This window comes from Canis aureus, chromosome 34, assembly GCF_053574225.1.
Source record: "Canis aureus isolate CA01 chromosome 34, VMU_Caureus_v.1.0, whole genome shotgun sequence".
Taxonomy (NCBI): domain Eukaryota; kingdom Metazoa; phylum Chordata; class Mammalia; order Carnivora; family Canidae; genus Canis; species Canis aureus.
Window position 1 is genome coordinate 1,909,928 of NC_135644.1, and position 25,587 is coordinate 1,935,514.

At 51.8% G+C, this 25,587-nt stretch overlaps 1 protein-coding gene across 2 annotated transcripts in view; it reads right to left on the bottom strand.

The window, feature by feature from the left end:
- The window catches only part of FAM171B (family with sequence similarity 171 member B), a 63,210-nt gene that overhangs the window by 26,813 nt on the left and 10,810 nt on the right, over positions 1–25,587 (bottom strand). For both annotated transcript variants that reach the window (XM_077883400.1, XM_077883401.1), the window contains exon 2: positions 665–898. In XM_077883400.1, coding sequence (XP_077739526.1) covers positions 665–898 — 234 coding nt within the window. The remainder of the gene's footprint in view (positions 1–664; positions 899–25,587) is intronic.

Consider the following 25,587-nt stretch of genomic DNA (forward strand, 5'->3'; position numbering starts at 1 on the left):
AGCAAGGCTCCCTGACTCCATCGTAGCCCTGCTTTTGGCCTAAATGTCATACACTGTGAAGTAAATCCAATTTCCAAACAACTTACAGTTTTTGCACTCAGGAATCTGTGATAACTGCCTTATTTTTCAGCACATAAATCTAAACTTTTTGTCTCCTCTTTTGAGAACATCCTTTGGCCATCTGGCCCAGCCTGCGTCTAACCCTCCGGCATGCCAAGCCCCCTCCGCCACCTGCAGACAAGCTTTGTCCCTGAGCAGAGCTCTTGCTCAGGATTCCTTCAAGCCTTTGTGGGGAAAAAAAAAAAAAAAAAAAAAAAAATCAGGGCCCCTGGCTGGCTCAGTGGGTGAGCATCTGCCTTCAGCTCAGGGCATGACCCCGGGGTCCTAGGATCGAGTCCCACATCAGGCTCTGCAGGGAGCCTGCTTCTCCCTCTGTCTGCATCTCTGCCTCTCTCTGTGTGTCTCTCATGAATAAATAAATAAAATCTTTTTTTAAAAAATCATGTTTTCTTCAAACTGGCTGTCCTTCCAACGTCTCTGTATTGACTTCACATAGGTTTTCTCAGTTTCCGTTTACCAGAATGGAATGTTTGCCATTACATCTACCAGAACGTAAACTCCATTTACATTTAGTAAAGGCAAGACCCTACGTTTAAGTGCTTACTTGGCATTTTTCCAGTCTTCCAAGGCAGGGGAGTCAACACGTAGCCATCTTTGTGAGCGATAATGGTTAAGCTGAGCCCTAATTTGTAGGGTACTTTAATCAACACTGCTCCATTGTCCGTAGTTACTGCGGAGTTTGTTTTCGTGTAGTTCACAAACACTTCTACGACCGCCTGACTCAGGTACTGACGGCTGATGATGTCATTCACCTGCACTTTCAGCATAAAGACAGACACTGGAAGAGGAAAACAAGCCAGAAATGGCAGCGTGTTAGATCCCAGAATGCTGTGTGCTATCACTCAAGACATCCGAATAACAGCCCCAAACTGCTGATAAAATCTGGAAATCCATATATGTATGGATGGATTGCTAGGACGAGGTATAAAAACATCCCGACTAATTCATTATTCCTCCTAAAACTGAATAAGTAAAATTTGAATTTATTGTTAATAAGACAGTATTCCAATTTTTTTCTACCAATGAAAATTATAAAAATAAAAGGAAGCAGGGAATAAGGGGACCACAGAGGTTCTCTCTTCAGAAAAACACACTTTGACTTGGCCTCACTAATTTTAATGCTATCCATTAACGAACTCAAACTATATAGTCCACGGTCCTAGAATAAAATGCAGTCTCCCCAAACCTAGTGCGTGGCTAGCTCCTTTATTTTGTGCTGTTGCCTGGAAAGCCAAGGGACGTGTTTCAAATGACAAGATATCAAAACGACATCGTTAAAATATCAAGAAGCCTTATCTGTTAAATAAACATAACAAAGTGTAGTAAGGTAAGAAATTGAGAACAATCAAAACCGACTTGTTTCTAACTTAAACCTCCAGCTTCACAGATCTTGATAACACGCTCGTGAGTTTCCCAACACTGAGGTCTTGTTATAAAAGAACTTGTGTCACCACGGAGATGCCTTTGCAGAGCCTGCATCACAACACCTTTGCCAAAGATGCCTTCTCTTGCACCATTAATGGTGCAAAAGCCATCCCTAGAGACGTGACTTGGGGGCAGCTACTTCTCAAAGGCCCTTTGCTCCTCTGTAAAATCAGAACAGTCAACTACTTTGAGGTTGAAATGAAATCATGCAAATAATGTGCTCAGCACAGTGGTTGGTTGTCACTTATTATTAATAATAATAATCAGTCCGTAACTGGAGACCCTCTCAACACACATCAGAGGCATCAGTAAGGAATCACGAGGGCAGCCCGGGGGTGGTTCACGGGTTTAGCGCCGCCTTCGGCCCAGGGCGTGATCCTGGAGACCCGAGATCAAGTCCCGCATTGGGCTCCCTGCATGGAGCCTGCTTCTCCCTCTGCCTGTGTCTCTGCCTCTCTCTGTGTGTCTTTCTTGAATAAATAAATAAAATCTTTTAAAAAATAAAAATAAAAATAAGGAATCACGGGGGGCGGGGGGAGGGACACCTGGGTGGCTCAGTCGGTTAAGGGTCTGACGCTTGGTTTCCGCCCAGGTCACGACCTCAGGGTCCTGAGATGGAGCCCTGCATCATTACTATTATTACTTTTTATAGATAAATTCAGGAGTATCAGGTATGCTAAGCCTTGGGCTTTAGCACCTGCTGTTCCTTAAATTATTTAGCTATTTTCTCATCATTTTGTAAGTTTAGCCCATTGCTCAAAAAAAAAAAAAATGTTCGTAACACTTAAAATCAAAATATGAAGAAGGACTGGGGATAAACGCGTTCCTGATGCCAAGCCTCGCAGGTCTGTTATCACAAAAATCTCACTGTACCTGTGACACCTGTGATATCAAGTCCGCTTTGCCAGTGAAAGCATGAGAATCCAGATGGGTCACGCGGACCCACCCAAGCCTCACACATGGTCGAGGCCTTGTCAGCCCTCAGTGTCCCTGCGAACGACTGCGAAGGCATCTTCAGGCCCTGCAACAGGGAGTCCTGGGGTCCCACTACTCAAGTCCATTCACGGAATACAGCGTTGCAGCTGCTGAGCAAGGCTTGCGTGACACCAAGTACACAGGACAAAAGGGCGCTTGTTCCCCAAGGCACAGGCTCAGGCTAACCCGCGGCCTCACACTCCAGTGGGAAACGCAACTGGGGTGAGCGCATCGGTAAATGAGAGGTGGTACTCCATGCCCCACGACGGCTGCCCGGGGCCCAGCTGTGCGGTGGGACGGCCAGCAGCTGCCCCTTCAAAACCAGTCCCCCAGCCATACAGCCCCTGCCCCGGGATGAGGCCAGCAAAGGGGCCCGGGAGCCACCAGGAGGTACCCCTGTCCCTGGGCGCCCCGGCTGGTGCCTTCGCAGGCCTGCGGGCTCCGGGGCTGCGGCCCGGCCTCTGCCGTGGGGGTCGCTGTCGGGGTCACGGTCAGGGTCACGGTCAGGGTCGCCGTCCAGTTCCTCCCCCCACCTCAGGCCCCAGCCCCCGCAGCCAGAGTCACACAGGGCGAGCACCCCGCACCTGTGCCAGCACCAGCACCTGCACCTGCACCCGCACCCACACCTGCAGCCACACCTGTACCCGCACCTGCACCCTCATCTGCACCTGCACCCGCACCCACACCCGCACCTGCACCTGCAGCAGTGTGGGGGCAGCCACACCCGCACCCACACCCGCACCTGCAGCCACACCTGTACCTGCACCCACACCCTCATCTGCACTTGCACCTGCGCCCGCACCTGCAGCCACACCTGTACCCGCACCCGCACCCTCATCTGCACCTGCACCTGCACCCACACCCGCACCCACACCCACACCTGCAGCCACACCTGTACCCGCACCCGCACCCTCATCCGCACCTGCACCCGCACCTGCACCTGCAGTGCCGCGGGGCTGCCGCAGCCACCAAAGGCCACTTCCCGGCCCCGCCCTCCCCGGAGGCTGCGGAGGGAAGGGTGGGCTTGGCGCCAGGACAGGACCCGGGGGGGGGGGGGGGGGGGGGGGGCGGCGCCCGAGGGCGCGGGCTTCATGTGGGCACCCCCCCCCCCCGCCCGGCCGCCCGGCTCCACAGCACGCAGCAGCGGGAATCCTGAGCTACTCGTCTGCTCCGAACACCCGCTCCCGAAGTTCTCAGCCTCGCAGCCCAAGCCCGAGCGCAGCAACCGGAGCTAAGCGCCTGCGGCCACCCTGCGTACCCGCGGCCCCGTCCCGCAGGAGGGCCGGCGGCCGAGGCCTCCCGAGGGCGGCTGCTCCCGAATGTTCTCGGCGCCCTGTAAGCCCCAGTGGACGCTTCTGCTGCTCCTCGGCAGCCCCATGTGCGGGGCTCAAGTGGATGAGGAGTCGGCCGGTCAAACCCGGGGGCAAGTGCTCTGCAGAGGCCCGCCCAGGCCCGCACAGCACGGCGGCCCCGAAGCGACGCTGGCCCAGCGCGGGTCCCCCCACAGCGCCGGGCCCCGGGGCGGCCGGGAAGCAGAGGCCGCCCTGGCTCCGAGCGGGCGGACGAGGTGTCGTGCTCACGCTCGCACCCCCAGGCCCGGTGCTGAAACGTGACGCGTGTTGTCCAGGGTCACCCCAAGACAGGCCCGCACCCCCGTCCCCGTTTTACGGCCGGGAAACCGGCTAATGCACAACTCGGGAAGCGTCGGGGCAGGTCACAGGCTCCTGCGACTCCAGGGCCCAAGCACTCCAGGGCCCCAGCCCGGGTGGAAAAGCCTCAGGCGGGGGTGCCGCAGGCCCTGGCCTCCCGGGGGTGTGCACCTGCCGCCCGCGTGGCCTCGCCCCCGCCCCCGCCCCCACCGGCTGTTGGGTCCCAGCCTGAGCAACAGCAGCAAAGCAGCATTTAGGACAACAGACACAGGGGCGCCCGGCGGCCCAGCCGTTGAGCTCCTGCCCCTGGCCCAGGGCGTGACCCCGGGGTCCCAGGATCGAGTCCCGCGTCGGGCTCCCTGCCTGGAGCCTGCTTCCCCCCCCTGCCTGGGTCTCTGCCTCTCTCTCTCTCTCTCTGTGCCTTTCATGCATAAATAAATAAAATCTTTAAAAAACAACAACAAAGACAAAAAGCCTCAGCGGGAGGCCTGCCCACTGCAATTCAAGGAGCCCGAACACTTCCCTTTCCTCCAAATGAAGGGAAAAGTCGTCCAGAACCGCCTGCCCGTGACTTAAAGAGGAGGCTGCTGAGTCCAGGAGGCAGACAGGGCTGGCGGCCAGAAGGTATCCACGTACACCCACCTCTTACCTCTCTGCCTCCGTGACGATCTGCACCCCCCACCCCCACCGCCCTGGCCCAGGCCTCTCCTCCAACAGAAACACTTCGGCGTTTAGATGGGGCAGATTCTGTGATTAAATATATAATCCTCAGCCACAGGGGCCCCGGCCTCCATGAGCCACCCACTCTCCACTGCACTCTGCAGCTTTCCGCGCACTTGGTATTTTCCCTGTCACTTAATTATAATCATTATGTGTCGCCCACATAATCTTCTTCTCAATATGTCACCGTTAGTTTTTTTTTAAGGTTTTATTTATTTATTCATGAGAGACAGAGAGAGAGAGGCAGGGACACAGGCAGAGGGAGAAGCAGGCTCCATGCCGGGAACCCGATGCAGGACTTGAACCCGGGACCCTGGGGTCACGACTTGAGCCAAAGGCAGATGCTCCACCGCTGAGCCCCCGAGGGCTTTTAAGATTTTATTTATTTATTCATGAGAGACAGAGAGAGAGAGAGAAAGAGAGAGAGAGAGGCAGAGACACAGGCAGAGGGAGGAGCAGGCTCCATGCAGGGAGCCCGACCTGGGACTCGATCCCTGGTCTCCAGGATCGCGCCCTGGGCTGAAGGCAGGTGCTAGATTGCTGAGCCACCAGGGCTGCCCCCCCAGGGCTTTTAGGAGCGGTTCGGTATCAAATGATTCCAGCTGAACACCCAGCAAACACGTGATCTAGATGCTGAGAGAAACAAAGGAAAGCTAAAGTACCCGCGGATGAGGATGAGGATGAGCACGGTGCTCGGGCCGCCGGGGAAAGTCTAACCCTCACACGCTCCAAACGCCCGTTAGGTAGTGAGAACCACAAAATCCAAGAGGCTGCTCCACACGTGCTCCTGGAAAAGCACGTTAGAACAAGACTGCATCGGGATCCCTGGGTGGCGCAGCGGTTTGGCGCCTGCCTTTGGCCCAGGGCGCGATCCTGGAGACACCTATTTTCACGTTTCTCCAGGACAAAACTAGCCCTGCTTCTTTTCCATTATATTTCAAGCATCTACAACGACTTTGTATGGAACGATCTTTTTTTTTTCTTTAAGGAATATCATGCTAAAAACCTGCTAGCTTTATGAAGAAGCTTTTGTAGACGGATCACAGATCAAATTTTATCTAGAAGAGACTCTAACGAATTTTAAGGTTTCAGTGAGGTTTATTATGCACGCTCATGAGAACTAGAAATGAAAAGCATAAAAATTAAAAAAAAGAAAAGCACAAAAATATAGTGGGATGAAGTGGTTGGTGGGGGACGAGTGGAAATATTCACCTACGGGGTCACCTGGGGGCTCAGTCTGTTAGGCGTCTGCCTTGGGCTCGGGTCATGATCTCAGGGTCCTGGGATCGAGTCCTGCATCGGGCTCCCTGCTTCTCCCTCTGTCCCTCCTCACCCAGCTCATCATGTTCTCTCTCTCAAATAAATAAAATCTTTAAAAAACACAAAATATTCACCTACATTATCTCATCCATCAAATATTTATAGCCCACTTCGGGCTAGATCTGCACTAGCAGGTATTGGGGACACAAACATTAAAAAGACACAGTGTTGGGACGCCTGGGGGGCTCAAGGGTTGAGCATCTGCCTTCGGCTCAGGTTGTGACCCCGGGGTCCCGGGATCAAGTCCCACATCGGGTTTCCTGGGTGGAGCCTGCTGCTCCCTCTGCCTGTGTCTCTGCTTCTCTTTGTGCCTCTCAGATAAACCTCTTTAGATAAAACCTAAAAGAAAATAATAATAATATGTCCATCCTGAAAAGAGGTACCTGTACCCCCCAGGTTCACTGCAGCATTATTCAGAATAGCCAAGATATGGGAAGAACCTAAATGCACAACAGTGGATGAATGAATCAAGAAAATATCTATACGTACAGTGGACTATTACTCGACCTTAAAAAAAGAAGGAAATCCTGCCGGTTGCTACAATACGGATGGACCTGGAGGATGTCATGCTAAGGGAAATAAGGCGGACACCGAAAGATAAATAACATTATGATCTCGCGTATACGTGGAATCCAGAATAATGAAGTTGATAGAAGCAGAGAGTAGGATGGTGATTGCCAGGCCTGAGGGGAGGTGGACGTGATGCTCAAAGTACAGTAAGTTCCAGTTTTATAAGATAAATAAGTTCTCAGGATTCGCTATCCAGCACAGTGCCTACTGCTAATGATGCTGTATTACATATTTAAAATCTGCCAAAAGGGTGAATCTCTAAGTGCTCTTACCACAAAAAAAAAAAAAAAAAAAAAAAATGACAATAATACTAATAATAGGGATGGGAAGAAACTTTGCAAGGTGATGAATATGCGTATGGCCTTGACGCTGGTGGTGGATTCACGGGTGTAAGCCCAAACGCATGGAGTGTGTACATGGAACATACACAGCTTTTTAACGTGTCAGTCATACCTTGATAAAGGTGGTTTTTAAAAATATCCAAAAACGTGAATTTAATATTTACTTTAAAATCAGTTTGCACCATCATTTCTGAATGGGGACTATGTCAAACATTTTTAGTCCAGCGCCTGCCCATTCACTCTCTCCGGTTTTCCATAATCTGACTTTTTTGGTCCATTACAGTAGAGACTTTGTGGTGAGAACCCAGAAGATGACAAATTTCTGGCCACGGCCCAAGTCAGGCTTTGTTCATTCTTCACCATTTCCCTACAAGATACCCAGTCACAGAAATCTTAATTTAGAGCTGACCATGCAAATACCTTTAAGACATAAATGGAAAACATCCGGCCCCAAACTTAAAGGCCCGTGTATTTAAGACCTTCAGGAGAGACAGACGCAGTCGTCACGGTTGCCTGCGGATGAGTCTGAGGCCACAGTTCCCAGTGAGAGATACATGATCACACCGATTACAACCACAAATAACTATTAAAATTCCTTTTTCCTTTTGGAAATTAATACTTTGCCTTCCTCTTCGTAAGAACATTTAACTTGGAGATTTGGACTAGAGGATAATGCTGACGACGACGACGTAGCAAAACTTGCTAAATAAATATAAGGCAACTGTAGTACAGCAAAGATCAAATGTAGAATTTTTACTCTTACTGTTACAAAGCGATACCGACTCTTTCTCCCAGGGTCCCCAGCACCATTTCCCTATTTTAATTGGAAGGGTCGAAAGTTGAGGAAAAAAGCAAGGACGACAAAGAAGCTTATAAAGACAAAGGACCATATTGTTCCATATTCTATAAAGCGGAGCGGAAGGGGCCAGGGCTGCAATGGTTTGGTCTTTACAGCTCTTCACATATGGACACACGGCCTTCTTCCTTTACAGGAACAAAAGAGGATCCCTGGGTGGCTCAGCGGTTGGGGATCGGCCTCCAGCCCAGGGCGTGACCCTGGGGACCCCGGATCGAGTCCCACGTCGGGCTCCCTGCAGGGAGCCTGCTTCTCCCTCTGCCTGTGTCTCTGCCTCTCTCTCTGTCTCTAAATAAAATAAAAAATAAAATAAAAATGGTTTTATTTTATATAAATAAAAACTTTAAAAATTAAAAAAAAAAATAAAGGAACAAAAGACGGCTGAATTAAAACAAAACGAAACAAGCAAACCTCGCTAAAATAGAAAAGCCTCCTTTTCATCGCTTAAGTACCAGACTGGGTCCATGATTCTCAATGGCTCTGGAATTGAACAGAAAAAAACAAAAACAAAAAACAAAAACAAAAAAAACAAAAACTGTTCCTGCTTGAAGCAGAAACAAATTCGTTTGCAGTAAATTAGTATTACAGAGAAAATGTCGAATCTAAGAAGGAATCAAAGAAAGAGAATAAGGACATTATCTCCAAAGGTGACACATGTTACAAAGCAAATAAAAAACACATTTTCTCCATTACGACCAGAGGCTTATTAAGTGAGTAGGAATCTCCAAAACGAGTGGCGTGGGTAACAGGAAAGAGTCCTTCTGACTTAAGAAGAAGCACACAGCGCGGGCGCCTGGGCAGGCGCCTGGGTGGCTCAGTGGGTTAAGCAGCCGACTCTCGATTTAGGGGCTCAGGTCCTGATCTCAGACTTGTGAGTCCAAACCCACTTGGAGCTTCATGCTGGGCAAGGGGCCTACTTAAAAAATAAGGGCAGCCCGGGGGGCTCAGCGGGTTAGCGCCGCCTTCAGCCCAGGGCGTGACCCTGGGGTCCCCGAATTGAGTCCCACGTTGGGCTGCCTGCATGGGGCCTGCTTCTCCCTCTGCCTGTGTCTCTGCCTCTCTCTCTCTGTCTATCATGAATAAATAAATAAATTCTACGGGCACCTGGACGGCTCAGTTAGTTCAACGTCTGACTCTTGAGTCGGGCTCAGGATATGACCTCGGGGCCCTGGGACCAAGCTCCCCTCGGGCTCCAGGGTCAGCAGGGAGTCTACGTGTGGAGTCTCGCCCTCTGCCCCTTCCCCACTCGCATGCATGCTCACGCTCACTCTCTCAAACAAACAAATCTTAAAAAACAAGAAAAAAAGGGGGGAAAAACAAGAAAAGCAATTATATAAAGATGAGGTTCCACCAATTATTACTCAACTTTACATCATCTGTTGGATAATACTCTCGTTAATTAATCACCAAGAAATCAAAATTGGAGTTGGAAATAAGACTGGAAACACGTAACAGAGATGAAAACAAAGCAAAAGCTGCTATCGGGGAGAAAAAAAAAAACCCATTTGGGAAAATAACGAAACATTTTTAATATAAATAGTATTTTGTGAAATCCACTGCACAAAGACTTGTGTGTCTTGGTAAATCGCTATTAAAAGGAATAAATAACCATGAGGAATCTTTGACTAGTTCGTGTTTTCCCCCGGGTGTGTCAAATATATTGACGAAGGCGCGTGGGAGAAAGGGGGGCCCTGGAGAGCCATCGCTGCTGCCTGTCACCGACGTGGCGCCGGGAACTGTGCGGGCCGTGCGGGGTGTGCGAGGCGGGGCTCGGCGGCCGCTGGAGGTTCCCTTCGGTCGCTTCCCTCGGACGCACAGAGCCACAGCCTCCTCTGCCATTTAGCGGCTCAGCGTCAAGCACCCCAGGTGGTGGATCTCCGAAGCCTGGAGGGGACCAGCCGTCCAGGGAGAAAGGGAACCCACTCGGTGCTATGTATAAGCCGCCCGGAAAAGGATTCAGCCACCAAACTAAGAATATCCCCGAAACACCCCCCAGAAGTCCCCCCCCCAGGCTCCCAGCCAGGATGCAGAAGCTGCAGAGGGCCCAGGACCGCCCCCTGGGCCGCCCAGCGCCAAGCCGGGGGCCCGCAGCAGGAGAGAACGCACACGGCGTCCACGGCGCGGGCCTGGGCTCCGGGTCCCCACCCGGCCCTGCCAACCGCCTGCGACGGGCCCTGGTCCTCGCTCCCGCAGGCCGGGTCTCCCGAGTGCGGCCCTGCGGGGCACCAGCGGGGCACCTGCGGGGACATGCAGGGCACCTGCAGGGCACCTGCGGAGCACCTGTAGGGGACCAGGGGGCACCTGCAGAGCACCTGCGGGGACCAGCGGGGCACCTGCAGAGCACCTGCAGGCTGCCGTGCACCCAGCTGCCCCCCCGGAGCACCTGTCTCTGCCGCCGCCCAGGGCTGCGGGGAGGAGCGTGCACGCAGGCCGGGCCCCAGTAGGGGACCACCCGCTCCAGGGCCACCATCACCCCGGGGCGGCCCCGGCACGGCCTGACACAGGAGGCACCAAACACCAGGATCTGGGCCCTCAGATCCCGAAGTGCTCCCCGGGCCCCAACAGGCCCTCACGTCTCACGCAGGCACCACAGTGGCATCTGCGGACCTGGCGCGGCCCGGGACCCGGAAGGTGCACGGTGCTCCCCTCCAGTCACAGGCAGGACATCACCGGGCGCGGGGGGCAGCGACTGCCCGACACCAAGCACAGGCGTGAAAACGGAGGAGCCCCGGGTCACTGTGCGGAGCCCCCGGGTCACGGCGGGAGGCACGAACGAGTCACACGGGGGCTCTGAAGGCACGCCCTCCTACAAAGGGCCCGCTCCCTGAGTTGTCTTAGTCTCAACACTCCCAGAAACCCCTGGTTTTCAAAACACAAGGGTGGCAAAGCCCCCGTGTCCACTTGCCCCCCCTCCCGAGCGCGTGGCTGTCGGAACGGACATTGGGTGAAATAGTAAACGAGCAGCCCGCGAAGCCTCAACAGGGTCGGCCTTCCCAGGACCCCACTCCCCGGGCCTAGGGCAGCGGCTCGCAACCTGGGTAAACATGAAATCATCTGGGGAAACCTTTGCTAGAGCCCAGCCCCTACCCCGGTCCAATTAAGTCAGAATCAGCGCAGATGGGGTCCGGGGAATCACATTTTTTAAAAGGTCCCAGATGATGCTAATTCACAGTCAAGCTGCGAACCACTGACCCAGGATTAAAAAAGCAAGCACGTCCCAGGGGGAGAGGGAGACGACCTAAGGCCATCCTCTTTGGCTCCACTGTCCTGTGTCTTTTAATATAAAAGGATTTAAATTACTTATGTTGGGGCAGCCCGCGTGGCTCAGAGGTTTGGCGTCTGCCTTCAGCCCAGGGCATGACCCCAGGGTCCCGGGATCGAGTCCGCTGTTGGGCTCCCCGCAGGGAGCCTGCTTCTCCCTCTGCCTGTGTCTCTGCCTCGCTCTCTGTGTCTCGTGAATAAAATAAATCTTTAAAAGACAATCAAAAACTGAAATGTGTAGTTTTTGTAATTAGAATAATTTATTAGGGGATCCCTGGGTGGCTCAGTGGTTTAGCGCTGTCTTCAGCCCAGGGCCTGATCCTGGAGACCTGGGCTTGAGTCCCACGTTGGGCTCCCTGCATGGAGCCTGCTTCTCCCTCTGCCTGTGTCTCTGCCTCTCTCTCTCTCTGCATCTCTATGAATAAATAAATAAAATCTTTAAAAAAATTTTTAAAAATTACTTATGTTGGATGGCAGTGGGCTCGGTGGCAGTCCCCCCTTTGCTGGCCCCACAGGCGCGAGCACCCTAGGGAATCAGAGACGCAGGACCCGGGCACAAAAGAGCCCCCACCTCAGGCTGCATCTCCTGATAGTCGTTGCCACTGGGTCTGTCTGCGTCCTGCTATTTAAAAGGGGTTGAAAAAAATAAAAAATAAAAATAAATAAATAAAAGGGTTTGGCTTCACTCAATATTTTTTAGTAGTTTTTATTTTCTAACATATATAGAAAATTTAGAAAATAGAGGGAAAAAATAGAAGAAAAATAAAAGCTATTTCCTAATTCAATGTCTCAGAAGTAACTCGGATTCCATGTGGTCCTTTGTTATTTTTTTTTTGTTTTTTTGTTTTTTTTTAAATTTATTTGTTATTGGTGTTCAATTTGCCAACATGTGAGACATGTGGTCCTTTGGAAAGCATACTGGGAAAAGGAATAGATTCACCAAACTAAGATTCTGTTGCGTGTACGTGTCACTACGTATATGGTGATGCAAGCGTGACGTTAGGCGGGAAGGAAGGTCAGCAAACTGATACTGGCCCCATCACCCGGGTCGGGGGTCAGGGGTCAGGGCAGCAACAGGACGCGCTCGCTCGCGTTGCAGGTGGGAGAGAAGCGGCCGACGGAGCCGGTCACGAGCTGCGTGAGACCACGGGTCCGTGGTATTAAATACTCGTGAAAACTGCCACATTTTATTACTGAAGAACCTTCTCTGGTTCTTGGACTGTTCGTTGGACCTTCTCCCATTAGCGTTCGCTCAGTCGCTTCTATTTCTCACGTTTGCCAACGATGCTCTACTTAGAAACCCAGGCACCTGCACGCTCCTCTGAAATCTCGACTATTTCCTTGGGAGGAGAAATAACAGGTCAAGAGTATAAACGGTTGAAAGCGTCTCGACTTGAGTCACTGAAACGCCTTCCAGAAAGCGATTCCGGTTTATACGGTGAACGGGGCAGCCACGGCGGGCAGGTGAGCAGGTGTGCCCCCACCTGCCCAGGGAGCTCGCGCGGGAAAAACCAACCTTCAGCAAAGCTCCCAAATCATCCCAGTTTCCCTTAAACAACCTTCAGCAAAGCTCCCAAATCATCCCAGTTTCCCTTCAACCAACCTTCAGCAAAGCTCCCAAATCATCCCAGTTTCCCTTAAACAACCTTCAGCAAAGCTCCCAAATCATCCCAGTTTCCCTTAAACAACCTTCAGCAAAGCTCCCAAATCATCCCAGTTTCCCTTAAACAACCTTCAGCAAAGCTCCCAATTCATCCCAGTTTCCCTTCAACCAACCTTCAGCAAAGCTCCCAAATCATCCCAGTTTTCCTTAAACAACCTTCAGCAAAGCTCCCAAATCATCCCAGTTTCCCTTAAACAACCTTCAGCAAAGCTCCCAAATCATCCCAGTTTCCCTTAAACAACCTTCAGCAAAGCTCCCAAATCATCCCAGTTTCCCTTAAACAACCTTCAGCAAAGCTCCCAAATCATCCCAGTTTCCCTTCAACCAACCTTCAGCAAAGCTCCCAAATCATCCCAGTTTCCCTTAAACAACCTTCAGCAAAGCTCCCAAATCATCCCAGTTTCCCTTAAACAACCTTCAGCAAAGCTCCCAAATCATCCCAGTTTCCCTTAAACAACCTTCAGCAAAGCTCCCAAATCATCCCAGTTTCCCTTCAACCAACCTTCAGCAAAGCTCCCAAATCATCCCAGTTTCCCTTAAACAACCTTCAGCAAAGCTCCCAAATCATCCCAGTTTCCCTTAAACAACCTTCAGCAAAGCTCCCAATTCATCCCAGTTTCCCTTCAACCAACCTTCAGCAAAGCTCCCAAATCATCCCAGTTTCCCTTAAACAACCTTCAGCAAAGCTCCCAATTCATCCCAGTTTCCCTTCAACCAACCTTCAGCAAAGCTCCCAAATCATCCCAGTTTCCCTTAAACAACCTTCAGCAAAGCTCCCAAATCATCCCAGTTTCCCTTAAACAACCTTCAGCAAAGCTCCCAATTCATCCCAGTTTCCCTTAAACAACCTTCAGCAAAGCTCCCAAATCATCCCAGTTTCCCTTAAACAACCTTCAGCAAAGCTCCCAAATCATCCCAGTTTCCCTTCAACCAACCTTCAGCAAAGCTCCCAAATCATCCCAGTTTCCCTTAAACAACCTTCAGCAAAGCTCCCAAATCATCCCAGTTTCCCTTAAACAACCTTCAGCAAAGCTCCCAAATCATCCCAGTTTCCCTTAAACAACCTTCAGCAAAGCTCCCAAATCATCCCAGTTTCCCTTCAACCAACCTTCAGCAAAGCTCCCAAATCATCCCAGTTTCCCTTAAACAACCTTCAGCAAAGCTCCCAAATCATCCCAGTTTCCCTTAAACAACCTTCAGCAAAGCTCCCAATTCATCCCAGTTTCCCTTCAACCAACCTTCAGCAAAGCTCCCAAATCATCCCAGTTTCCCTTAAACAACCTTCAGCAAAGCTCCCAAATCATCCCAGTTTCCCTTCAACCAACCTTCAGCAAAGCTCCCAAATCATCCCAGTTTCCCTTAAACAACCTTCAGCAAAGCTCCCAAATCATCCCAGTTTCCCTTAAACAACCTTCAGCAAAGCTCCCAAATCATCCCAGTTTCCCTTAAACCAACCTTCAGCAAAGCTCCCAAATCATCCCAGTTTCCCTTAAACAACCTTCAGCAAAGCTCCCAAATCATCCCAGTTTCCCTTAAACAACCTTCAGCAAAGCTCCCAAATCATCCCAGTTTCCCTTAAACAACCTTCAGCAAAGCTCCCAAATCATCCCAGTTTCCCTTAAACAACCTTCAGCAAAGCTCCCAAATCATCCCAGTTTCCCTTAAACAACCTTCAGCAAAGCTCCCACGTCATCCCGATTTCCTTCCTGCTCCCGCAGATTCCCGACTCACGCGCTGCCCCGTCCGGCCCACGTCGCAGGCGGGAGGGCCCCGGGGAGGCCACCAGGCCCCGCAGCGGCCCGACCTCGCCCTCTCCTCCCGGCGCCCTCCTGGCAGCGAGGGGCCCGGAGCGGCCGCAGCCCCTGCCTGCCCGGCCCAGGCGGCCCTCCCGGGCTCCGAGGCCAGCCTTCCGCAGCCGCGACCCGCATCTGCCCCACGCTTCTCGCCCCCCGTGGTGGACGCAGCCTCCGTCCTGCAGCCACACCTGAGGGGGTCAGGGGCCCAAGCCGCAGGACACGCAGCCGCCGCGGGCCGGGGAAGTGTAAGCACCACCAGCCTCTCATTAAGTTATGGGGCAGGGGGACGGTGAAAAAGCAGCAGGAAATGGGGCGATGGAAAGCTTCTAGAAGACCTACCGTATGGGACGATGCGCAGGCAGCAGGGCCCGTAGGAGAGGAAGGTCCGCGGGTGGCGCTGCCGTGGTTCCCAGACGTCAGGGATCGATTCCTTCACTCGAGGAAGCCTCCCCTGAGCACAGGTCACTGATCTGACCTTTCTGGGGATTCTCTTCTTTTACTCTAAGACGCTTACAAGAAGTCTGTTTGTGGGAAACTAAACCGCCTCAAATAAGATATTTTCACGTGAAAGGCAAATTATATAAACATGATGGAATAGAGTAAGTGATCCCGGCCAAAGAGTCTTAGAGCAGATTTTGATGAATGATCCACACTTGTGAGTTGCCAATTAGAAAAAAAGACTTCGTTTGTCTTTATCGCTGCTGTTCGGCAGGGGGACGTATCACACATTTTAACCTCCACTTAACGGATCTGGAACGACGTGGGTAGAAAAGGAAGCCCAGTGCAAAGAAGAGACTTTCCGTGTGCAATAAACTGAGCAAAACACGGTCGGCACTGGGCGCCGGCGGGACTGCCCCGTTCTGAGCTTCTTGTCTCTCTCGACTCATCTCAAGTCCCACAAACCCATTTAAAGTATTATTACTCTTCCCATTTTAAGAATGAGGAGACCGGATTTTTAAAAAAGGAAACTGGGGGTTCCTGGGGGGCTCAGCGGTTTAGCACCTGCCTTTGGCCCAGGGCGTGATCCTGGAGTCCCGGGATCGAGTCCCGCGTCGGGCTCCATGCATGGGGCCTGCTTCTCCCTCTGCCTGTGTCTCTGCCCCTCTCTCTATGTCTATCATGAATAAATAAATAAATCCTTAAAAATAAAATAAAATAAAATAAATAAAATAAAATAAATAAAATAAAATAAAATAAAATAAAATAAAATAAAAAAAATAAAATAAAATAAAATAAAATAAATAAAATAAAATAAAATAAAATAAAATAAAATAAAATAAATAAAATAAAATAAAATAAAATAAAATAAAATAAATAAAGGAAACTACCCAACCCTTCGTGGTGAGAAAGTAGTGAAGACACTGTGGGGCTCATTAAAGATATTATCCTTTCTCAAGCAGAAAGTTGAGGCGTCCAAGAGGTGATATCAGCCATCATGGAAGATTCCAGAACATTAGATGAGCTCATTTGGCCTTCTCTTCCCTACCTCAAGCCATGCCAAAGCCGTACAGAGGAAGATTAATGACCAAACTCGGCACACTGCTTTTTGCCACCCCCAAATCTGAATACACATTTCCCCGAAGAAGCTACATAACCCAATTTCTGAAGCAGTCAGCGCTAAAAACAAAGCGTACATGCAAGAATAAAAGGGATAGCCTCACTCCTAGGACGGGCTGCTCGGTAACCAGGGTAACAGGTAGACACGACAAGAATTAAATAAACATGCTTAATCGACATCCGGCTCTACGGCCTTAGAACCATAAAACGGGTTCGAACCTCCTTTGACCCATGAATCCCCGACAACCTGCTCACTGCTCTCCTCTCCATGGGGCAACCACTCAGCGTCAAACATCAGTCGCCAGGCGGGTCCCCTGGGCTCACAGCGCCTGCAGCAGCCACCCAGGCAGGTGGCCTGGGCTCACAGGGCCTCCAATAGCCACCCAGGCAGGTCCCCTGGGCTCATAGGGCCTCCAATAGCCACCCAGGAGGGTCCCCTGAGCTCACAGGGCCTCCAGCAGCCACCCACGCAGGTCCCCTGGACTCACAGCACCTGCAGCAGCCACCCAGGCAGGTGGCCTGGGGTTGCAGGGTCTACAGCAGCTGCCAGTCGGGTCCCTGGGACTCATAGGGCCTCCAGCAGCCACACAGGCAGGTGGCCTGAGCTCATAGGGCCTCCAATAGCCACCCAGGAGGGTCCCCTGAGCTCACAGGGCCTCCAGCAGCTGCCAGGCAGGTCACCTGGGCTCACAGGGTCTCCAGCAGCTACCAGGCAGGTCCTCTGGACTCACAGCACCTGCAGCAGCCACCCAGACAGGTCCCCTGGGCTCACAGCACTTGCAGCAGCTGCCCAGGCAGGTCCCCTGGGCTCACAGCGCCTGCAGCAGCCACCCAGGCAGGTCCCCTGGGCTCACAGCGCCTCTAGCAGCCACCAGGCGGGAGGTCTGGGCCACCAGACGGGTCCCCTGGGCTCACAGGGCCTCCAGCAGCCACCCGGGTGGCAGAAATCCCAGGAGGCCAGCTCTGACCCTCAGGTCCCCATCACCTCTGCTGAGAGCTCGCTCCCCAGGCTCTGAGCTCAGGTCTCAGCTGGAAAAACTCTCTAAAAGTTCAGCCTCCGGCTCTGCCGGGAAACCTGTACCTGCCAGCCAGGCTGTCCCTACTGGTCAGCAAAGGAGCCCGCACTCGGTCCTTTGTTTCCGAGGTGAACTGGTAGTGTCCCCCCGACACCCCGCACGCCCCGTCAGCCTCAGCAGACCCGGAGCACAGCATCGCCCACAGTAGAATGATTCGCTGACATCCTTCTAGGATAGTCCTGCGGCGTCCTTCACACCTGTATTACATCGGCAAGGACCATTTTCTTTCTTTCTTTTTTTTTTAGGACCATTTTCATCTTAAAAGCTTTGAAAGCAGTATTACTGTATAAATAAATAATTCAGGAGAAAAGAACACGTATTTAAACCAATCTGATGCATCCAATACAAATTCCTGTACATCCTGCATTAAAGTATAGCTACTTTTTAAATGTTCTAATAGTTCTTGAAGCCCACAGTGAACTAAAAACAGAATAAAGAATGTAATGTGTATAGGTATTGAAGGACTTTTGAAAAATTGGTATTATTTCGTCTATGTCTATACCTCACTCCTTACACAAAAATAAATTCCAGATGGATTAAACACTTAAATATGAACAGGAAAACTTTTAGAATTAAACTCAGAGGGTTTTTAAAATAACAGATTAGGGAAAGAACTCGTAAGCTGGATACATAAATGCGACGAATAAAAAATTTCGCTACGTCAAAATATCGAAAATTTTCCACAAAAAGACTCTAAAGACTCTAAAAAAATATTGGTAAAAGACAAGCCAGACACTGGGGGAAGGAATCTGCAAAAAATATAAACTACAAAGATTGCTGTTCTAAAGATATGGGAAAAGTACAAAATCTAAGGAAGAAAAGGGAGAAAAAGAAAGAAAAAAGAAAAGAAAAGAAAAGAAAAGAAAAGAAAAGAAAAGAAAAGAAAAGAAAAGAAAAGGGAGAAAAACAGACCATGCCTACAGAAAAGACATCTCACAGAGAAGAAAAGTAGAAGAAAAATTTGGAAAAAAAAAAAATGTTAGGCGCCTATATCCTCAGGAAAATGCAAACCCTACAGCTACGTTCGAGAAGCACTTGGACAGACCTGGAAACAGGGAAAGTGCACGCCCATCCCATGTGGCGATTCGATTTCTCTGCACGAAGAACATATAAATTCTTGGACTCGTGTGCAAGCAGACACCCGCTAGCCTGAGCCCCGTGCGCTGCGGAGACAGCCTCGCCGGGCGCCAGCGTGCCCTTCTGCTACCGCCAGGTACCGCGCAGCAGGTAAGCCGGCCTAATGGTGTTCATGTGCCGACAAGTCCCCCAACCTGCCGTCACATGAAAAAGAAAAAATCAAACTGCAAAAGATACGTATGTGCCTACGCCTGTTACGGTTTTCTGAACAAACAGATGGACACTTCAGGATAATTGTGATAGGACATATAAGACCTGATCATAATTCTGGATAATGTGGATAAAAGGAGGAAAGTGGGGCTTGATGCACCCTCCATTTCTATTCCTTAGAGAGGGAGAGGAAAATCCGAAGCAAGTGCAGCCCAAGGCTAATACCCGGTGAGCTGGGAGGGGAGCGGGACGTGCATCCTACACGACGGCGCGGCCGCGTCTGAAATGGTCCGTGATTAAGATGAAAGTGTCTTAAACCAAAGCGGAAGCAGGAGAACCTATTCGTACCGTGAAGATGCGAGTCACTTCAAAGGCACCAACCCTGGGATCCGTGGGTGGCACAGCGGTTTGGCGCCTGCCTTTGGCCCGGGGCGTGATCCTGGAGACCCGGGATCGAATCCCATGTCGGGCTCCCGGTGCGGGGAGCCTGCTTCTCCCTCTGCCTGTGTCTCTGCCTCTCTGTCTCTCTCTGTGTGACTATCATGAATAACTAAATAAAATCTTTAAAAAAAAATAAAGTCTTTAAAAAAAAAAAAAAAGGCACCAACCCCAAATCCTAGGCTGTGTGTCCCGCCCCGGGTTCCACGAGCCGAGCCTCCTCGCAGGTGCACGGGGGACGGCGGCCACACCTGCCCGGGCCCGTCTCCGGGGACCCCACACCGGGGCCGGGGCCACCGCGAAGGAGCCCGCGTCCTCCCCTCCGGGCCCGGCCCCTCCAGGGTCCCGGGGGCGCCTCGCGCTGCGCTGCACATGGGGCCCGGCCCGGAGCAGCACCTGCCGCGCAGCCTGGGGGCTTCGGGGGGCCGGGGAGAGCCCATCGCTGCCCCCCCGCCTCGGGCTGCACCGCATTCAGGCTCCGGGCGTCCCGGACCCAGGAACACCTCGTGTAAAGGCCCGTTCGCGCCTGCGGCGGAGCCCGCGAGGCTGGCCCAGGCCGCCAGGCCGAGGGGGGTCCCAACTGCCAGCCGGCGCTGCCACTCCCGCCCGCCACCGCTGCCCACGGAGGACGGAGGACGCGATGCCCACCTGCTCGCCCCCATCGGCCCTTGTCCTCCCAACCGCCCGCGGCCGGCGTCGCCGAGGTCTGCACACGGGCTGCCCGTGGCCAGGAGTCTTGGCAAGGCCCCGCCGCGCTCCACCTGCCCTACCTGGCCCAGGGCTCCCCGGGCCCCCACCGGCCAACGGGCGCGGCGAGGACTGCGGAGACTCGCTCCTGGCGTGCGCTGTGCAGCTCCGGCCCAGGGCCCCCGGGGCTCACGGGTGAGCGGCTGCCTTCACGACCCCAGGGTCCTGGGTTCGAGTTCCGCATCGGGCTCCCCGCGTGGAGCCCGCTTCTCCCTCTGCCTGGGTCTGCCTCTCTCTCTGGGTCTCTCATGAAAGAATAAATAAACTGTTTAAAATAAAATAAAATAAAATTCTAGTCCAATCTTTCGTCCCATCTTTTAAGGATAGATGCTTAAATGTGTTTTATTCGGGAATGTGGCTGACAGCAGAAGATTCTGAACCTGTGCCGTGCAACTGCCCTACCAACTCCAGAATTCAGTCAGCCTCGGGTTTCACAGAATGCGATCCTCTAAAACCAATCAATAGGTTAATCAATCAGCTGCTTCCATTAGGATTAGGATGTGAATGACCCTCTGTGCTGTGGAGGAGCACCTGGCCTGGGGAGTACCTGGCCGGGGGAGTACCTAGCCGGGGGAGTACCTGACCTGAGGAGTACCTGGCTGGAGGAGTACCTGGCCGGGGGAGTACCTAGCCTGACAAGTACCTGGTTGGTGGAGTACCTAGCCTGAGAGTACCTGGCCTGAGGAGTGCCTGGCTGGGGGAGCACCTGGCCGGAGGAGTACCTGGCTGGAGGAGTACCTGGCCTGACAAGTACCTGGTTGGTAGAGTACCTAGCCTGAGAGTACCTGGCCTGAGGAGTGCCTGGCCGGGGGAGCACCTGGCCGGAGGAGTACCTGGCCGGGGAGTACCTGGCCGGGGGAGCACCTGGTGCCACTAGAGGAAACACGATTTACGCCTCCTCTCTATAATCAAAAATACATAAGATTTCGCCTGCCTCGCAGCAGAGGCCTTTTCTGAGGAGAACGTTCACGGACACCATTCGACCGGACAAACACTCCTCCCCGACACCCGCAAAACATTCTCGCTCCTTCCATAGAGAAAAAACACTATCCAGTGAATACAAAGTTTTCCGAAGAACCAGAGCCAGTATCATCGGCCTGTTGCACCTGAGCATATTCTCACTCAGGCTAAGATCTCTGGACGGGAAAAAATAATAATAAAGACTAGTGTGTGAGTTCAGTCTTTTTTTTTTTTTTTTTTTTTTTTTATGATAGGCACACAGTGAGAGTGAGAGAGAGAGAGAGAGAGAGAGGCAGAGACACAGGCAGAGGGAGAAGCAGGCTCCATGCACCGGGAGCCCGATGTGGGATTCGATCCCAGGTCTCCAGGATCGCGCCCTGGGCCAAAGGCAGGCGCCAAACCGCTGCGCCACCCAGGGATCCCGTGAGTTCAGTCTTAAAAGCCAGTTTGTCTTCTCAGTGGAACGGCGACAATTCGGAGCTCGCGGCTGAACCGCTCGCCAGGCTTTGCCCACTTGCTCGAGGACCTTCAGGGGACACTCGTCGCTCGGCTGGTGTAACGGGAAAGCGGTGACCTTACCCCACGGTAGGCTGCAGGACTTCCCATGACAGAAACACTTAGGCGCGTGGAGAGCCGGACTGACCAAGGAACACGAAAGCCCATCCTGCCTCGGTCGCTAGGCGGGTTGTGAGGGCGGCAGGTCGCCGTCCCCGCGGAGCTGCGCCCACGGGAGCACAAACGACAGCAGGCACCCCGGCGGCCCGGCGCTGCCGCTACGAGAAGCGTCCTCCGGGAATCACGCTGCCGGACGGGCACCCGCGGGCCTCCAGGAACGTCGCACGTGTCACCAGATACTTGGCAACAGCTCTGCGGGCGCACCTGCGGCCCGGGCCACGCACACGGCATCCCCCGACAGGGGGACGCGAGGCCACACGCACCCTCTGCCCCAACCAGGGACGCGGGGCCCGGGCGCAGACCCACCCTGCCCCAGCCTCATCACCCCCCGGTCCCAAGGCCGCCCCACCGGCTCTCCGTGCCCGGGATTTTCCAGGGCAGCCCCCCTCCCACCCTCCAGCCGTGAACTAATGTTCAGCTCATCACCCGGCTCTTTAGTGCCGACAAGCGGGTTTGGTGTCGGGCCCTCTGGGACAGACGGCTTCCGCTGGAGGGTCTTCGAGGCCACAATCACTGAGGGCTCTTGTTTGCCAGGGCGACTTAGAAACCTGTTTATCATCAGTGGCCGCGGGGCAGTATTTTGAGGAGATGAGAAGGTCCCTTCTGCAAACCAGCGCCTGAGCGAGGGACGCGAAGGTGGGAAGAGGAGCGGGGGCGGGAGTGAGAGGCATGAGAGTCTCATCATGGTGCAAACTGTGACAAAACAAAGTGTGAGAGACAAAAAAAAAAAAAAAAAAGTAAAAATGGAAGGAAACAGAAATATAGGGCAGGACAGGCCGGCCTCTATAGAGGGCCCAGGTGTAAGCAATCCACTTCGGTAGGTCAGTAGCTTGACTGCGCGACGGCTCTCCATCCTAAAGCATCACAGCATTTCTCAATTCATCCGCTTCAAATTCATTTTAATACCATCAGCATTTATCCCAAACTCCTAAGTCTAAGAACAAACACACACGTATATATATATATATATATTTTTTTTTTTTTTTAACGACCATACGTTTTGGGAGTGCCGACTACGTGTCGAGCCCTGTGATGGGCATGAGGAGTAGATACACGAATAACGAAAGATACTCGGATTTCCTTCGATGCTCCTGTCAATAGGTACAGTCAAAATGACACGATGGATCAACACACTTCCCCTGAGCGCTTCCTGAGCACGAGGATTCCGGGGCAGGAAATGGTGAATGCACACATCTGTGCCCAAAGGGAGTTCAGAAGCTCAAGAGAAGGACAAAATAAGCGCACCGGGAACAAGGACAGACTAAGGCACCAGGTTATCAAATACTGTGTCTCCAAATAGAGGCCCGAAGTGATCTAGAAGGAGAAAAATAAGCACGGCCTGGAAGCTCTGTGGAGCAAGTGGAGCTCAGCCAGCTGGGCCTGGGGGTAGTTAGAGGTGACAGAGGGAGGCAGGACAGTGCCCCTGGGGAGAGAGATGCCAACACATTTAACATCTGCGTGGAGCTGGGACTCAGGGCAGGAAACAACATTCGGGGCCTGCTCTGGCTTCTTGGTGATCAGAAACCCAACCAGAGCCTGCTGAGGCAAAAATGGGAATTTATCAACTTACACAGGGAAAGGCAGTGCAAGCCAAACACGAGGGTAACAGCTCTGTGGCCGGGCGCGGGGAACGCCTGGACCCGGGAGCTCCACCTCCGTGTACGGCTTCTCGTCTCCGTGCACACGGCGAGGCGCAAGGCTGACGAGAACGCTTAGGCCTCACGTCTTCTCATGCCCACCACCAAACGTGGATGGATGCGGGCAGCGGAAGAAACGGGAAGAGATGTGCCAGAGAATTCTACGTTATGACCTCGCCGAAGTTACTTGTAAACAATCGACTCTGGCTGGAAAGACATGACCAAAGAACAAAATGAACTGGAAGCCTCGCAGAACGTATTCCGGGGAGTCACGGACGACAATGCTACCTTCCCGCGAGGCACAGGCGTAGCACAACGAGGTACACCTGTAGTGTAAATAGAGCGTTACCTGCACAGATGTAACAAGCCAACCACACAGAGCCCTTAAAACTTTGCCACATTTGGTCTATAAGATTTACTCATTCGTTACTTGAAGCCCTACCTTCTCCTCGTTAATTTTTATACAGTTCACTAAAAAGTCGTTACCTATTTTACCATTTCCGAAGGATTACTGCTTGTCCAGTGACAGTTACCTACATGTTGAGAGGCAGGCTGACATTTGCAGGGATCAAAAGTCAAGAGCCACACGGCTACACTTTTTTATTTTATTTTATTTTATTTTATTTTATTTTATTTTATTTTATTTTATTTTATTTTATTTTACTTTATTTATTTATTTATTTTTATGGCTACGGTTTAATTGGCTCCTCAACACCAAATGCGTGCACGTGCATGTGGGTGCGTGTGCGCGGAGATAAAGAAAATTGTAACAGAGATAAAGCAAATACGACAAAATTTTGACAACCGTTGCATGGTGGTGAAGGATACGCAGATATTCATCCTACTATTTCAATTCTTCAGTACATTTCAAAATATTCATTACAAAAAGTTGGAGGGAAGTGGAAGCCTGTCAGAAGACTTCACATTTGCATGACAATACAATGAAAAGCTTAAGAAAGCAAAGCTGCAGGAAGAGGCCCAGCAGTAAGGGATGGTCTGAGTGAGAGGGAGGAAAAGAAGAGGGAGACCTAATGAGTCACTACTACAGACCCAACATATTGGGGGGGGGGGGGGCGGTGGCGCTGGGCAGAGCAAGCGGCTGTGAACAAAACGGAAGCAATGGATATTAAAGACACTGTGGTGCGTACTTGAAAGACCTCACGGAGTGACAGGTGAGTGTAAGGGGGGGATGCCAGCTTCTCCAGGTCAGGTGATTACAAAAAGGACCGAAGAGATTCAATGGGCGCCATGGGGGTGGGAGGGTGGATCTGCTGGGTTAAGACCATGTCTTCCATTTAGTAGATTTATAAGTTGCCTCTTCCATGTAAATATAGTTCACATTCTGAATGGCGAGGCATGTGGCACGATGGGTAAACGAGAGCCCCGAGAGACAACACACCACACAAGAGCCCCGGGAGGCAGGCAGGCTGGGGCTCTAGCCCAAGGGAGAACAGCCACGGGAGGCCCATATGCTCTCCCTGGTGAGCCACCTGTTTCAGCGTCTCAATTCCCCCAGCCTGGAAGAGTGACAAAATTTCAGGAGCTTAAAAAAAAAAAAAAAAAAATTAAGAAACTGCATTACAGAAGGCTTCAGTGGTAAGAGCAAATTTCAATGATATCCACAAAAATACATCAGTGCCTATAGCTTAAGTCACGGCGAGGCCCTTCCTCCTGCTTCGGTAGACTTCAGCTAAATGGCCTCTTGCTACGAGCACATCTCTAGATTAACCTTAACGGAGAAAAACTCCCTGAACACATAAAATTCCTATCTATTAGGGTTTCATAAACTTTCTAATTTAGCAAGACAACAAGCAGCGGCTTCGTGTAATTACATTTTGTAAAAGTCTCAGTTTGGATGGTCAACCATCGTTAACAAGATATGGGTTAAGTCGCTTTTTTTGGTGGGGTGTGGAAATGGAATTTGGGGCCACTGGAGGGGGAAGAAGAGGAGCCAGGGTGTCTTCATGACAGATTTGGGGAATGGCCACCAGGTTGGCACAGTTGGGAAAGAAAGACGTTATAGGAGGCGTCAAGACACATCGGGCCTGGGACGCCTGGGCGGTGCAGCGGTTTGGCGTCTGCCTTCAGCTCAAGGCGTGACCCCAGGGTCCCGGGATCAAGTCCCACGTCGGGCTCCCTGCATGGAGCCTGCTTCTCCCTCTGCCTGTGTCTCTGCCCCTCTCTCTCTCTCTCTCTCTCTCTCTGTGTGTGTCTCTTATGAATAAATAAATTAAAAATCTTAAAAGAAAAAAAAAAAGACACATCTGGCCTGCACTCTGTTCATATTGAGGACGGACATATTAAGAAAACAGCACAATTTGGCCAAGGTGGTGACACGCCATCTGTTTTAATGGCAAAGTATTTGTGCTATCAACATAAATGCAAAAAGTACTGATTCCTAGGTCACGGCAAATCTACACTGGAAGAAACGGGCTTAGGCTTGAATTCTGAATTCCATTCCTCTATTTAAGAGACAAGAGTGTGTCATCAGTCTGGTGTCTTCAAGAAATTCAT